The 14,441-nt window shown below is 40.6% G+C and overlaps 2 protein-coding genes across 3 annotated transcripts in view; both read right to left on the bottom strand.

Moving 5' to 3' along the window:
- The window catches only part of LOC125931357 (transcription elongation factor A protein-like 3), a 1,722-nt gene extending 1,254 nt beyond the window's left edge, over positions 1-468 (bottom strand). Inside the window, 1 exon segment of the mRNA XM_049643275.1 lies at positions 153-468. Within this exon segment, the coding sequence (XP_049499232.1) occupies positions 153-468 (316 nt within the window).
- Positions 469-5,167: 4,699 nt separating this feature from the next.
- On the bottom strand, positions 5,168-9,037 carry TCEAL4 (transcription elongation factor A like 4). 2 transcript variants are annotated; one of them, XM_049644143.1, is made up of 3 exons: positions 8,931-9,037; positions 8,236-8,305; positions 5,168-7,894 (listed from the first exon to the last, which is right to left on the bottom strand). In XM_049644143.1, the coding sequence occupies exon 3, from the start codon at positions 7,865-7,867 to the stop codon at positions 7,154-7,156; it is 714 nt and encodes a 237-aa protein (XP_049500100.1). In that variant the 5' UTR covers positions 7,868-7,894; positions 8,236-8,305; positions 8,931-9,037; the 3' UTR covers positions 5,168-7,153. The 2 variants fall into 2 exon arrangements, with proteins under 2 accessions (XP_049500100.1, XP_049500099.1); XM_049644142.1 differs by having other exon boundaries at positions 6,859-7,894; positions 8,236-8,329; positions 8,931-9,032.
- Positions 9,038-14,441: the final 5,404 nt, after the last annotated feature.

The following is a 14,441-nucleotide window of genomic DNA, read 5'->3' as shown; positions in this document are numbered from 1 at the left end:
AAAATGTATGGAGAGCGCAGAGGAGGGGCGTCGAGGAGGCGACAGAGCCTGCTGCAAGATGCTCCCTCCTCACCTGCCCACATCCCCGCCGCGTCCCCCTCCTCCCCAACCTCCCGGACCCCTCCCCACCCCGCGCTGCTCCCAGATCCTACTCCCATCCACCTCCACCCCTGCCCGGGGCCGCCGGCAGCACCCACCTTCACACCGACCAGCGGGACCTGCGGGGCCCGGGCCAGGCCTGCGCCTCCTCGGGCTCGCCGAAGCCCGCCGGCCCCTCGCCCGCCGCCCGGGCAGCTCAGGGAGCTGGTTCTGCGCGGGCGACGGGAGCCAACAGCGCAGGCACCGGACCGCAGGGTGGGTGAGCAGGCGGGCGCGGGGGCTGCTGCCCACGTCGGCGCCCGACCGGTCACGTGAGCGCCGCGTCACCCAAGCTCGGTTCCCCACCCCGCTCCGCCCCCTCATCCCCATCCCGTAGGGACCAGCCAGCCACAGACAGTGGGGAGCAGTGTGGCAAAAGGGGGTTACCGAGAGGGCAGCCCAGAGGCTTCTTTACCGCAGGTGCTTTACCTGGCGCGCATCTCAGGTCCTCACACAGCATCCCTCTGAGATGTACGTCATTGCCAGGTGTGACAGCTGATCGCAGGGAGGGTACCTGACTTTGCAGAGAGCACTCAGCAACTGAATCCCACAGGCTGCTTTCAAGACAGGCTCTGCCAGACTCCAGAATTCTGGTGGTAGTGTCCGCCAGAAAGTAGAGCTGCCACCTTGAGTAGCTGTGTTCCTGGGCCTCCTCTCTCCTCAGTCCACGCGTTCTCTCTTCCTGAGTTATTTCTGTTCATTTCCCTCTAAGCATAGATGATTCGCAAATCTCCAGCACCAGGCTATCCTCTCCCTTGAGTCTTAGACCCGTGTTTTGCTTTCCTACCAGCAGTATAGGAGAGTGCTTGTTTCTTCACACCTCCTCCAACATGTGTTAGAATACTTCTTTTCGCTAACATGATACGTGAGTAGTAGTGTCTCAATGGTATTTTACTTTGCATGTTTATTGAGTTTTAATATCATTGTGAATTGTCTGTTCATGTCTTTTCTACATTTTTCTATTGGGTTGTTGGTCCTTCTCCTCTCAGGTTTCAGTATTCTTTTTACATCAATCATCAATTAGATTATGCCTTTATGTTATATATGTTGCAAGTATTTACTTCGAGCTTGTGAGTCGCTTTTCTTCTTTGTATATATTTCTGCCATGCATAAAAAAAGTCAAATTTATCAAACTTTTCTTTTATTGAATCTAGATTTTGATTCATAGTTAAGAATTCATTTCCTACATGAAGTCAGAGAGGAATTCACCCATGTTTTCTTTTAGTACTCATATGGTTAACTTTGTCTTGAGAGCATCTTTGGTTAAGAATAGAAGTTAAGTGATACAACAGTGCCAAAATGAGTTGAATCAACTGCTGACTCAAGACACTAGAGTAACAAAAATCAAACCCAAGGCTTATTACAAGGGGAGGAGTTTCCTAACAAACCATCACCCATATGATGCTAGGAACCTCAAATGTTTCAGTTAAAGGGTAAGGGTAAATTGGAAATAAACTAGCTCTCATAAAGTCTTTTAGTTTGGCTTTGCAACATCTAGGTGGACTAGTAAACTTTAAGCTTTGAATAGATTATGGTGGTTCCAGCCAAGAAGAACCCTTATAAGCCCTGACCAAGGAAAACAAAATCTCTGGAGTAAGCATACATCATCCTAGGCCCCAAATTATTTCAACCAACAATTGTTCATGTACAATGTCCACAGAGAGAGATGACCAGGGATATACATAAAAAAAGGACATTATAAGTAAGAAGCAGTAGAGACAACAGCCAACACAAATCCGTTGGCCTTCAATTATCTGAATCATCAGATAAAGATTATTAAACCACAATGCTTAGTGAATTCAGATTAAAAAAAATCGAATCTTGAAAATTCAACAGGAAGCTAGAAATCAGAAAAAGTGAAAAAAAGGGAATTCTAAAACTACAAAAACACTTAGCTGAAATTAGAATCTCAATGGATGGCTTTAGTATCAGATTAGATGTGGCTCAAAAGAGAATTAAAGAACTAGAAATTATTTCAGAAGAAACTATCCATAAAACTGCACAGGTATTCAAAAAGATGGAAAACACAGATGGGAGGGCATGATCAAGATCTAACAAATGTTTACTTGGAGTTCCAGAAGGAAAAGAGAAACGGAAGTGTTCAGAGGCAACTCTTGAGAATACAACTGAGGATTTTTCAGAACTGATGAAAGACATTGATCCATAGATCTAAGTCCAAGAAATCCCAAACAGGATAAAAAGAAACTCACACATAGATGCATAATAGTGAACTTGCAGAGAATCAAAGAAAATCATAAAAGTAGCCAGAAAAAAATAAAGTATGCCTTGAAAGGAACAAAATTTAGGCTGATTGATAGCTTCTCATTAGCAACAATGGAGGTATGAAAATGGTAGAATGATGGCTTTAGTGACTTGAAAGAAATGCCAGCCAAAAAATTGATAACCAGCAAAAATACCTTCAAAATTGAAGGTGAAATGAAGACCTTTACAAATAAATAAAAACAGGGTTTGCCATTGGCAGGCATGAACCAAAGAAAATATTGAATGATACAAGGCATTTTTCAGATAACAGGAAAGTGATCCCAGATGGAATACTGGAGATAAGAAAGAGAAAAGAGAAAGATAAAATGACAGATATGTATGTAAATTTAAATCAATACTACATAAAAATAGTAATATCTTGTTAATTCATATCGACAAATAACATATGAGTCAAGAGAGCTGGAGTAAATGTATTTAAAATTCTGGCATTATTTGGGGAGTCTATTAAAAGTACAAAATTAGTATTAGACTTTGATAAGCCAAGACTGTAGGCTATAATTGCCAGAAAACCATTAAGGAAGAGTAAAGGTGTAAAACTTCTAAGCTAATAGAGGGGCAAAAAATAAGAAAATAATCCTAAAGGAGAGAAAACTAACATAGGTCAGACAGGACACAGAGATGGAACTTGGTACAATGGTTAACTTATACCTATTAATATCAGTAAGTACATTAAATGTAAGTGGTTTATATGATGCAATTAAAAGAAAGATTTTCAGACTGGAAAAAACACAATAATATACCGTTTAAAAAAGACATTTGAAATATAAAAGTACATAGAGACTGAAAGTAAAAGTAGAAAAAAATTATAACATGAAAACACTAACCAAAAGAAAGTCATTGTAATTAAATAACAAAATAGACTTTAAAGCAAAAAGCATTACAAAACATAAGTGTTACTTTATGATATTAAAAAAAAATTAAGGTTTTTTTAAATGTTTATTTATATTTGAGAGACAGAGAGAGACACAGCATGAATGGGGGAGAGGCAGAGAGGGAGGGAGACACAGAATCTGAAGTAGGCTCCAGGCTCACAGAGCCCAATGCGGGGCTTGAACTCACTAACTGTGAGATCATGAACTGAGCCAAAGTCGGATGCTTTACTGACTGAGCCACCCAGGCGCCTGTAAAAAAAAAAAAAATTGTTTATTTACTTTTGAGACAGAAAGAGAATGAGAGCAGGGGAGGGGCAGAGAGAGAGTGAGACAGAGGATCCGAAGCAGGCTCCACGCTGACAGCAGAGAGCCTGATGTGGGGCTCGAACCAACGAACCATGAGATCATGACCTGAGTTGAAGTTGGACACTAAACCGATTGAGCCACCCAGGTGCCCTGATATTTTAAAACTTGTATGCACTTGGGAATGCAAACTGGTGCAGCCACTCTGGAAAACAGTATGGAGGTTCCTCAAAAGGTTAAAAATAGAACTACTTATGACCCAGCGATTGCCCCAGTAGGTAGTTACCCAAAGGATACAAAAATACAGATTTAAAGGGATACACGCATCCCGATGTTTATAGCAGCATTATCAACAATAGCTGAAACTTAAGGAAAAAGCCCAAACATCCACTGACTGATGAATGGATAAAGAAGATATGGTAAACACACATACACACACACACACACACACACACACACACACACACAAATGGAATATTACTCAGCCATCAAAAAGAATGAAATCTTGCCATTTGCAATGATGTGGATGGAGCTAGAGTATATTATGCTAAGCAAAGTAAGTCAGTCAGAGAAAGAGAAATACTGTATGATTAACTTATATGTGGAATTTAAGAAATGCAACAGATGAACATAGGGGAAGGGGAAAAAAGAGGGAGGCAAACCATAAGAGACTCTTCACTAGAGAGAACAAACTGAGGGTTGCTGGAGGGTAGGTGGGCAGGGGATGGGCTAAATGGGTGATGGGCACTGGGTGTTATATGTAAGTGATGAATCACTAACTTCTACTCCTGAAAAGAAATAAAATAAAAAATAAAACTTGTATACTTATTAAATTGACCTGAAAATAAATAAATCAAAATTTTACAGAACTACAAGGAGAAATAAATCTTCCATTTTAGCATTAACACTCCTATCTCTGTAACTGTTGAAATATTTAAAATGTTGAAAGAAAAAACCCACCAAACTAAAATTCTATGTCCAACAAAATTATCCTTCAAAAGTGAAGGAGAAATAAAGGCTTTCTCAAACAAAAACTGATGATCAGCAAACCTTCCCTTAAAGAAATGTAAAAGACTTTCTCCAGGCAGAAGAAAATTGATATAGGTCAGCAACTCAACTCTTCCTAAAAAGCAGTTGAAGTGGAATAAATGATAGTAAAATGAAATAGTTTTTTTTAATTCTTAAATAATTTAAAAGATAAATGTCTAAAGTAGTAATATTAACAATATATTGAGTGATTATAGCATATGGATAAGTGAAATGAATGATGAACACCCTGTAATAAGGTGCCTATACAACATATAAATGAGGCAGAAGAATGTTCTTTGAAAGTGATCCTAGTTAAAAATGTATTTTGTAAACTTGAGGGAAATCACTAAAAACATTTTTTAAAGAAATATAATTGATACACTAAGAGAGAAGACAAATGGAATTATGTAAAATACTCAAAACTAGAGAAGGCAGAAGAAGAAACCTCAGAAATAAACAGAAAACAGTTATAAACATGGTTGATATTAATCCAATTATATATTATTTATTTATTTATTTATTTATTTATTGAGAGATCGCGTGGGAGGGGCAAAGAGAGAAAATCTTAAGCAGACTCCACGCTCAGCACAGAGCCTGACACGGGGCTCAATCTAACAATTGTGAGATCATGAACTGAACCAAAATCAAGAACCAGACACTTAACTGAGCCAACCAGGCACCCTTGGACCTTTTTTTAAAAGTAAACTCCATGCCCAACGTGAGGCTTGAACTCATGACCCCAAGATCAAGAATCTCATGTGCTACCAACTCAGCCAGCAAGGCACCCTAATATCATGTACCCTTTACATGATGTGGTGAGTATGGCACTTACCTCTGTGGTCCTCTTCCCAAAAGCACTTAATCCATGTGTAACAAGAAAAACAAAATCAAACTTACTTAAATTGTGGGACATTATACAAAATACCTGACCAGTACTTCTCAAAAGTGTCAAGGGCATCAAAAACAGGGAAAGTCGGAGAAACTGTCACAGCCAAAAGGAGCGTATGGAGACATGTCTAAATGTAAGTGGTAACCTGGATAGGATCCTGGAACAGAATAAGGACATTAGGGGAAAACAGGGAATTTGAATAAAATATGTACTTTGGTAAATAATGTATCAATATTGGTTTATTGTGACAAATGCACCATACTAAGATAAGATGTTAATCGAGGATACTGGGTATGGGGTATACAGAAACTCCATACTATCTTTGCAATTAATTCTGTAAATCTACAATTGTCCTAAAGATTAAAATTTATTTAAAAAACACTAAAGACAAATAAAAAGCTAATGAAGAACCAAGGGGGTAAATCACATAGTTAGATGGATATGTTCAAATGTAAGGCAGGGCTTAACAGGAATTCCCTGAGAGACAATTCCACCTAATAAAAAAGTGTCAGCAGACAAGAGATTAATAGGTGAGGACAGCACAGCATCTAGGCGCTCAGATTTTTCTGGCTCAATCTACAGTATCTAAATCCAGTGGAGATGGCTGTATGCAAAAACACACACAAACCAACAAAAGTTCTGTAAAGGAATGTTTTATAAAAATCTTTATAAAATATCAAGGCCCAAGTAACAATTGGATACTACCCACCTGAATTAGGGTAACTATTGTAGGTAAAGAAGAATTCTCCACTTTTCTGTTGAGACAGTGTTGCCTTAGTCCATCATGGTCTCCAGCCCACCAGTAGCAATGGGGGCTTCAGAAGGGTACAGAGCCCCTCAGAAGGGGCACAGTGCCCAAGAGACATGGCATTACCCAGAGGAGTGGCCCCCACCTTTTACTTGTCTGAACTTATTCCTGGACGCAAGTGAGACCTCCCTCATCCCTTTCCCAAACATCTGATAGAATTTTCGTTCTGCTACTGCAGGGCAAACGGTAGGAGTCAGCCCCACACAGTTCACACACTCATTACTTCATCTGATCTCCACAGCCTTAGAAGGCAAGTTTTACCCCACTTGACAGATGACAAGACTGTCTTTTACAGCAATGGATCTGTAGTAACAGCCAGGTTGAGTATTCCAACTTCCAGTGCCAAATGTAATAGGAGTTTTACAAAACATTTTACATCCTGACCATGAATTTTAGGTGTCTCCACTGCATTCATAAGCTACCTCGACAGTGATTTTGGTTGCTGGGTATACATTGTTTTCCTACTTTTTATATTTCATTGTTTTCATGATGAAAGTAACCTGTGTTTTTTAGGAGAAAATATACAAAGGATTAAAAAAAAAAAACAAAACAGAAAACAAAATCACCCACAGATAACCAGGACACAGCTTTCAGAGCTTTCTCTGTACACAGATCACTAGGTAAATACCTTTGTAGTTTTACAAAAATGGACTGATGGCATATATATGGTTCATCAAACTTTTTCTTTTTAATTTTACAATGTGCCATAAACATTTTTCCATGCAATGGGCAAAAATCTACTACTGAAACATCGAGGACTAATAGTGATCGCTAAAGCAAGTATTAGCGTAAGGTTAAAGCACATGGCCTGACAAATGCCTGCCAGGGGCACTACACAAAAGGAATGTCTTCAAAGCCCCTTTGTGGGGCCCTGCAGCCACCCCTGAGTTCCCTTGGGCCCCTCGGGTGGAAGGGGTCCTGTAAACTTTTTTGCATCCACATAAACCCCCCCAATTTCTGCCTAGTTTTCTTCACCTCATCCTCCACCCTGGCCATCTCATCAAATTCTCTTATCATCTCCTCATTGCTCAAATGCATATCATGTATGGCCTCCTTATATTCCTTGAGGCACTGAGCCAGCCCCTTGTTGGTTTTTCTTTTGGCCTTCCTGGGTACATCATCCCCAGCTGGGCGCTTTCCTGCAGCCCTTGGTTCACTGGCTGGTTTTTCTTCTTTTGGCTTTTCCTCACTCTCTGATTTTTCTTCTTTTGGCTTTCCCTCGCTCACTGGTTTTCCTTCTTTTGGCTGTCCCTCGCTCACTGGCTTTTCCTCGCTCACTGGCTGTCCCTCGCTCTCTGGCTTTCCCTTGCTCTCTGGCTTTCCCTCACTCTCTGGCTTTCCATTTTTTGGCTTTGTCATACTCTCTGGCTTTTCCTTATCCTTTAGTATTTCCTCATCTTCTGTCTTTCTCTCGTTTTCTAACTTTTCCTTGTCTTCCAAAGTACAAGCTACTTCTGGCTTTCCCACATCCTGTGGCTGTTCTTTACGTTCCATCTCTCCTTGGTTCTCAGACATTCCTTCATTTTCATTGCAGAGTTTTTCCATGTTGAGATTTCCCCTCCTTTTCCTGTCCTGGGGTGGGGAGGAAGAGGAGACAAAGAGGAGACAAGGGAGACTGAGGGCTTGGGGGTGGAATGCACATCAGAATACTACTGGCACGCTCCCCTTGTCAGGGTTCCCTGACCTGGCCCGGCCCCTAAGTGTGCTTTCTGCCCACCCTCTCCCCTCACACACGTGAGCCAGACTATTTCTCTGGCAGGCCCTGCCATTTTCTCTATGTTTGCTCAGCACTGCAGAGTGTGTATAAATGTGTTAGGAGGTGGGAAGTGGCGCCCCATATTCTGCTGGTGCTGTACCCTCCATACTACCCACCCCTCTAGGTCCCTATACACAGACCCCCTTCCTTTACTGACCTGCAGGGATTCTGAATAGATTCCTCCTCCTTTTCTAGCCTTGCAAAGTGCTGAGAAAAGACACGCAGACCTGCAGACAGACAGGAGACAGGGCCTGCGCCATTTGGTGGATGCTTAGGGACTCGAGTCCCTTTCCTGAATCCCGGCCCTCCTCATCCGACGTTTCCCTCCCCCACCTCCTCCGCCCCCCCCCCCCCCCCCCGTACTCCAGCCGCCATTTCTTTTCACGCCTTGGGCACCAGACCAGGACGTTTTCCAAACTAATTTTGGATCTCTGTGTCCTTGTTCCGGGGAGACAATTCGCCTCCCCACCCTCGAGGTTAACTTTTTTTTCTCTACACATGGACTGGTAGAAGGGGTTTATTTCCACTGTCTCACTCCGGGGGCGGGGGGGCAGCTCACCAGCTCCGATTCCAAAATGGACGGAGGGCAACGAGAAGGAGGTGCAGAGAAACGGGACACGGGTACTAGGGGTGTCCACTGTCCCCACCCTCTGCCAATTGGCCGTTAGCTCCCCCTTGGCCATTTTCCCACCGCCATCTCTAACTACACTCTCTGGCCAGCTTCCCTCGACCTGGGCCCCATCCCCACTCTTTTCCTCTGGGTGTTCCTGCCTCGGCCCCCCCACCCCCACCCCGCCCCACTCCCGCTCATTCCAGGGTTCCGCAGGCAGCGACGAAGGGCCTCACACTGACCTGAAAGAACCTGCAGCAACAATTAGGAGCTCACAGATCGCTCCGGACCCGACCGCAGGGGAAGAGGGCGGGCTCCAGTTCTGGTGCCCACATCTGCGCCGGGGCGGTCATGTGAGCATCACGTCACCCGAGCTCGCCCCCGCCCACCATCCGCGTCTGCCAGTCAACCGCACCATCTCTCTGGACAGCGTGCCCTCTCATCTCTCTGCGTCGGGCGGGGGAAGGCTTTTGTCCTTTTTAACTCCTAGAGGCGGTCGAAGGAGTTTTAATAAAAACCACAGAGGCTTTTAAAAAATGGATTGGACAGTTCGGGGAAGGAGTCTTGATCATGTTGCTCTTAATTTCCTTTGATAGAATGTAGAGCCAACCAATGAAATCCTATCAATGTGAACTTTAATGTCTTCCATAGAATACTGCACTTTAGGAAAAGTTACGAAAAATATTCCCCTCAAAATGAAATTGTCCCTTTTCCCAACGTGCGCGCAAACATATTTTTTTTTTTAGCATCTCACAAAAAAGAAGGTGAATACAGTATGAGATATTTTGAGAGACCACATTGCATTCACATTAACTTTATGACAGTACATTGTTATAATTGTTCTATTTTATTATTAGTTAATGTTATTCTCTTACACTGCTTAATTTAGAAATTGAACTTTACCATAGGTATGTATGTATAGGAAAGAACATAGAATATATATAGGATTCCATACTATCTGTGGTTTCAGGCATCCACTGGGGGTCTTGGAACGTAATACACTTCAGATAAGGGAGACTACTGTAGCTGCATTCCATTTTATTTTATTGACATTTGTATCTATTTTTAACCTTTTTTTTTGGTTAATTTATTCTTTTTTAAAATTTACATCCAAGTTAGTTAACATATAGTGCAATAATGATTTTAGGAATAGAATCCAGTGGTTCATAACCTACATATAACACCCAGTGCTCATCCCAAGTGTCCTCCTTAAAGCCCCTTGCCCAATTAGCCCACCTCCCTACCCAAAACCCCTCCAGAAATTCTGTTTTTTCTCTGTATTTAAGAGTCTCTTATGGTTTTTCCCCCTCCATGTTTTTATATTATTTTTGCTTCCCTTCCCTTATGTTCATCTGTTTTGTATCTTAAATTCCATATATGAGTGAAGTCATATGATATTTGTCTTTCTCTGACTAATTTCACTTACATAATACACTCTAGTTCTATCTACCTTGTTACAAATGCAAGATTTCATTCTTTTTGATCACTGAATAGTATTCCATCATGCCTCTTATGTATCCATTCATCAATCGATGGACATTTGGACTCTTTCTATACTTTGGCTATTGTTGATAGCATGGCTGTAAACATTGGGGTGCATGTGCCCATTCAAGATAGCACTCCTCTATTCTTTGGGTAAATACCTAGTGGTGCAATTGATGGGTTGTAGGGTATTTCTATTTTTAATTTTTTGACGAACCTCAATACTGTTCACCAAAGTGGCTGCACCAGTTTGCATTCCCACCAGTAATGCAAAAGGGTTCCTCTTTCTCCACATTCTAGCCAACATCTGTTGTTGCCTGAGTTGTTAATTTTAGCCATTCTAACTGGTGTGAGGTAGTATCTCATTGTGGTTTTGATTTGTATTTCCCTGATGATAAGTGAAAACATAAATTTTCTAATTAATTATTTAAATCTAAAAATAAAACTATCTTAGAAACAGAATAAAAGAACAATTATTTTTTTATAAGTGAGAAACTAAATATTCAACGGACAATGACCTGACCATACATGACAATAGAACTGGGACCCTCAACCTTACAGCAAGCAGCCCAGGAAGCCAAACCACAACTTTCAAAGCAATCTTCAGGATTTGATCAATGACTGCCAGCCTCCCTATTTTTTGCCCCCCCATTCAAATATGCTCCCCAAACCAATCAGATAAGATGCCCTGCTTTTCATTAGCCTGCTTCCAGCTTCCCCATGCCAACAATCTCCAATCAGAGAATACCTAAAGTCTTCCCTTTTGTTCACTGTAATGTTTTTCCACTCCTTAGAGACTTTTAGTTTCTGCCAAACACAAGTAATGGTGGCTGACTCACTTGTTATAACAAGCTCTGAGTAAGTAACCTCTATTTCCATTTAAGCTTTTTGTGTGTAAGGCCTTTAAAAATATAATAACAGTGGCGTCTGGGTGGCTCAGTTGGTTAAGCGTCTGATTCTTGATTTTGGCTCAGGTCATGATCTCATGGCTCCTGGGATCTAGCCCCATGTCAGGCTGACAGTGAAAAGCCTGCTTGGGATTCTCTCTCTCCCTCTCTCTGTGCCCATTCCCCCTCAAAATAAATAAATAAACTTAAAAAATAAAAAAAATATAATAACAAAGACATAAACAATTAAGGAAAACATTGATAGATTTGACCACATGAAAATGTGCAATAATTTCGTGAGGGTTTGGGGACACACGCACTCTTCCCTGCCCTTGTTGAGTGTAATGGTAAAAAGTGTTCTGAGGAGCAATTTGGTAAATTGTTTAAAAATAAAAATGTTTGGGGCACCTGGGTGGCTCAGTCAGTTGAGGGTCCGAATTTGGCTTAGATCATAATCTTGAGGTTCATGGGTTTGAGCCCCACATCGGGCTCTGTGCTGACAGCTCAGGGCCTGGAGCCTGCTTCAGATTCTATGTCTCTGTCTGTGCCCCTTCTCCTCTTGTGCCCTGTCTCTCTCAAAAGTATATAAACATTAACAAAAATTTAAAAATAAAAATGTTTGAAGGGAGCTTGGGTGGCTCAGTTGGTTAAGAGCCCAACTTTGGCTCACGTCATGATCTGGCTCATGAGTTCGAGCTCCCCCACCCTCCTTCGGGCTTTGTGCTGACAGCTCAGAACCTGGAGCCTGCTTCTGATTCTATATCTCTGTCTCTCTCTGCCCCTCCCCCACTCGTGCTCTGTCTCTCCCTCTCTCAAAAATACACATTAAAAAAATTTAAAAAAATAAAAATGATATTTTGGCTCAGTAATTCCACTGCTAATATTTACCCATAGAGATAATTAATAAAGTGCAAAAATATAATCTTATGTTTTAAAAATGCTTTATACTTTAAAAATTCCCATAAAAACTGTTTATTATGCATTTATTCTTTGCTGGAACTGGGGCTACAGTATTAATTATGTAGGCCTTGTTTATAATGTAAAAAATGGAATATCACAATTGTCCATCAGTACAGATTTAGTTACATAATCTTCGTAGTACATTTGTTTTCTTTGGTTATCTTTGGATGTTTGGTTTAGAAAAATAATTAAAATGTTGGGTTCTCAATATACAGTAAAAATAATTAACTATTTATAATCCCCAATTGCTATGGGTGGTGAGGCACAAAGGATAACCACAAGATGTGGTATTGCCCTCTAGAGAATTCCACCTATGTGCCAGGCACTGTGTTAGCTACTTCATTTTATCTGGTGTGTATTTCATTTATACATGACAAAGGAACTCACACTTCAAGGAAGCAGAATGATTTATAAAACTACAAGCTTAACTTAGTGTGGTACTGCAATAAGCATAGCAGGAGGAATAAAACACAGAAAGCCCACTAACATACCCAAGTGTAAAAGCTTTTAGTATGTGATAAGAATCCATTTCTGGTCAGTAGTGAAAAATAGGTTATTATGTAAATTACATTTGTATAATTGGATAAATAGTTAAAAAATGAAGATCCTCATTTTCTGACATACAATCAAGTTCTTATAAGCAAGTGTCATGAAATAAAAGGCATCCAGATTGTAAGGAAAGAAATAAAACTTCCTTTATTTGCATATGACATGATTTGCATATAGAAAATTCCAAGAAATCCACTAAAGAACTATGAGAAATAACAAATGAGTTCAGATCAATATATAAAAATCCATTGTATTTCTATGTGCTAGCAGTGAACAATTTGAAATGGAAAGTAAGAAAACTTTTCCATTTAAAATGGCATCAAAAATGCAAGAAAAAACAATTGACAAAATTCAGCATCCTTTCTTAATAAAAACCCTCGAGAAAGTCGGGATAGAATGGATATACTTAAACATCATAAAAGCCATTTATGAAAAGCCCACAGCTAATATCATCCTCAATGGGGAAAATCTGAGAGCTTTCCCCCATGAGATCAGGAACACGACAGAGATGTCCACTCTCATCGCTGTTGTTTAACATAGAGTTGGAAGTACTAGCATCAGCAATCAGACAACAAAAGGAAATAAAAGGCATCAAAATTGGCATTGATGATGTCAAGCTTTCACTTTTTGCAGATGACATGATACTCTACATGGAAAACCCGACAGACTCCACCAAAAGTCTGCTAGAACTGATACGTGAATTCAGCAAAGTTGCAGGATACAAAATCAATGTACAGAAATCAGTTGCATTCTTATACACTAATAATGAAGCAACAAAAAGACAAATAAAGAAACGGGTCCCATTCACAATTGCACTAAGAAGCATAAAATACCTAGGAATAAACCTAACCAAAAATGGCAAAGATCTGTATGCTGAAAACTATAGAAAGCTTATGAAGGAAATTGAAGAAGACACAAAGAAATGAGAAAACATTCCGTGCTCATGGATTGGAAGAATACATATTGTTAAAATGTCAATACTACCCAAAGCTATCTACACATTCAATGCAATCCCAATCAAAATTGCACCAGCATTCTTCCCCAAGCTAGAACAAGCAATCCTAAAATTTGTATGGAATCACAAAAGGCCTCGAATAACCAAAGTAATTTTGAAGAAGAAGACCAAAGCAGGAGGCACCACAATCCCAGACTTTAGCCTCAACTACAAAGCTGTGATCATCAAGACAGCATGGTATTGGCACAAAAACAGACACAGAGACCAATGGAAGAGAATAGAAAACCCAGAATTAGACCCACAAAAGTATGGCCAACTCATCTTTGACAGAGCAGGAAAGAATATCCCATGAAAAAAAGACAGTCTCTTTAACAAATGGTGCTGGGAGAACTGGACAGCAGCATGCAGAAAGATGAAACTAGACCACTTTCTTACACCATTCACAAAAATAAACTCAAAATGGATAAAGGGCCTGAATGTAAGACAGGAAACCATCAAAACCCTAGAGGAGAAAGCAGGAAAAAACCTCTCTGATCTCAGCCACAGCAATTTCTTACTTGACCCATCCCCAAAGGCAAGGGAATTAAAAGCAAAAATGAACTATTGGGACCTCATGAAGATAAAAAGCTTCTGCACAGCAAAGGAAACAACCAACAAAACTAAAAGGCAACCAACGGAATGGGAAAAAAATATTTGCAAATGACATATCAGACAAAGTATCCAAACTCTATAAAGAGCTCACCAAACTCCACACCCGAAAAACAAATAATCCAGTGAAGAAATGGGCAGAAGACATGAACAGACACTTCTTTAAAGAAGACATCCAGATGGCCAGCAGGCACATAAAAAGATGCTCAACATACCTCTCAGAAGGGAAATACAAATAAAAACCACACTGAGATACCAGCTCACGCCAGTCA

The sequence above is a fragment of the Panthera uncia genome, chromosome X, assembly GCF_023721935.1.
Source record: "Panthera uncia isolate 11264 chromosome X, Puncia_PCG_1.0, whole genome shotgun sequence".
Lineage (NCBI taxonomy): Eukaryota > Metazoa > Chordata > Mammalia > Carnivora > Felidae > Panthera > Panthera uncia.
Note: the sequence above shows the minus strand (reverse complement) of the source record. Positions and strands in the feature narration are given on the sequence as shown.

Coding starts and splice junctions, on each gene's coding strand:
- TCEAL4 (XM_049644143.1), bottom strand. CDS start 7,867: ATGGAAAAACTCTGCAATGAAAATGAAGGAATGTCTGAGAACCAAGGA.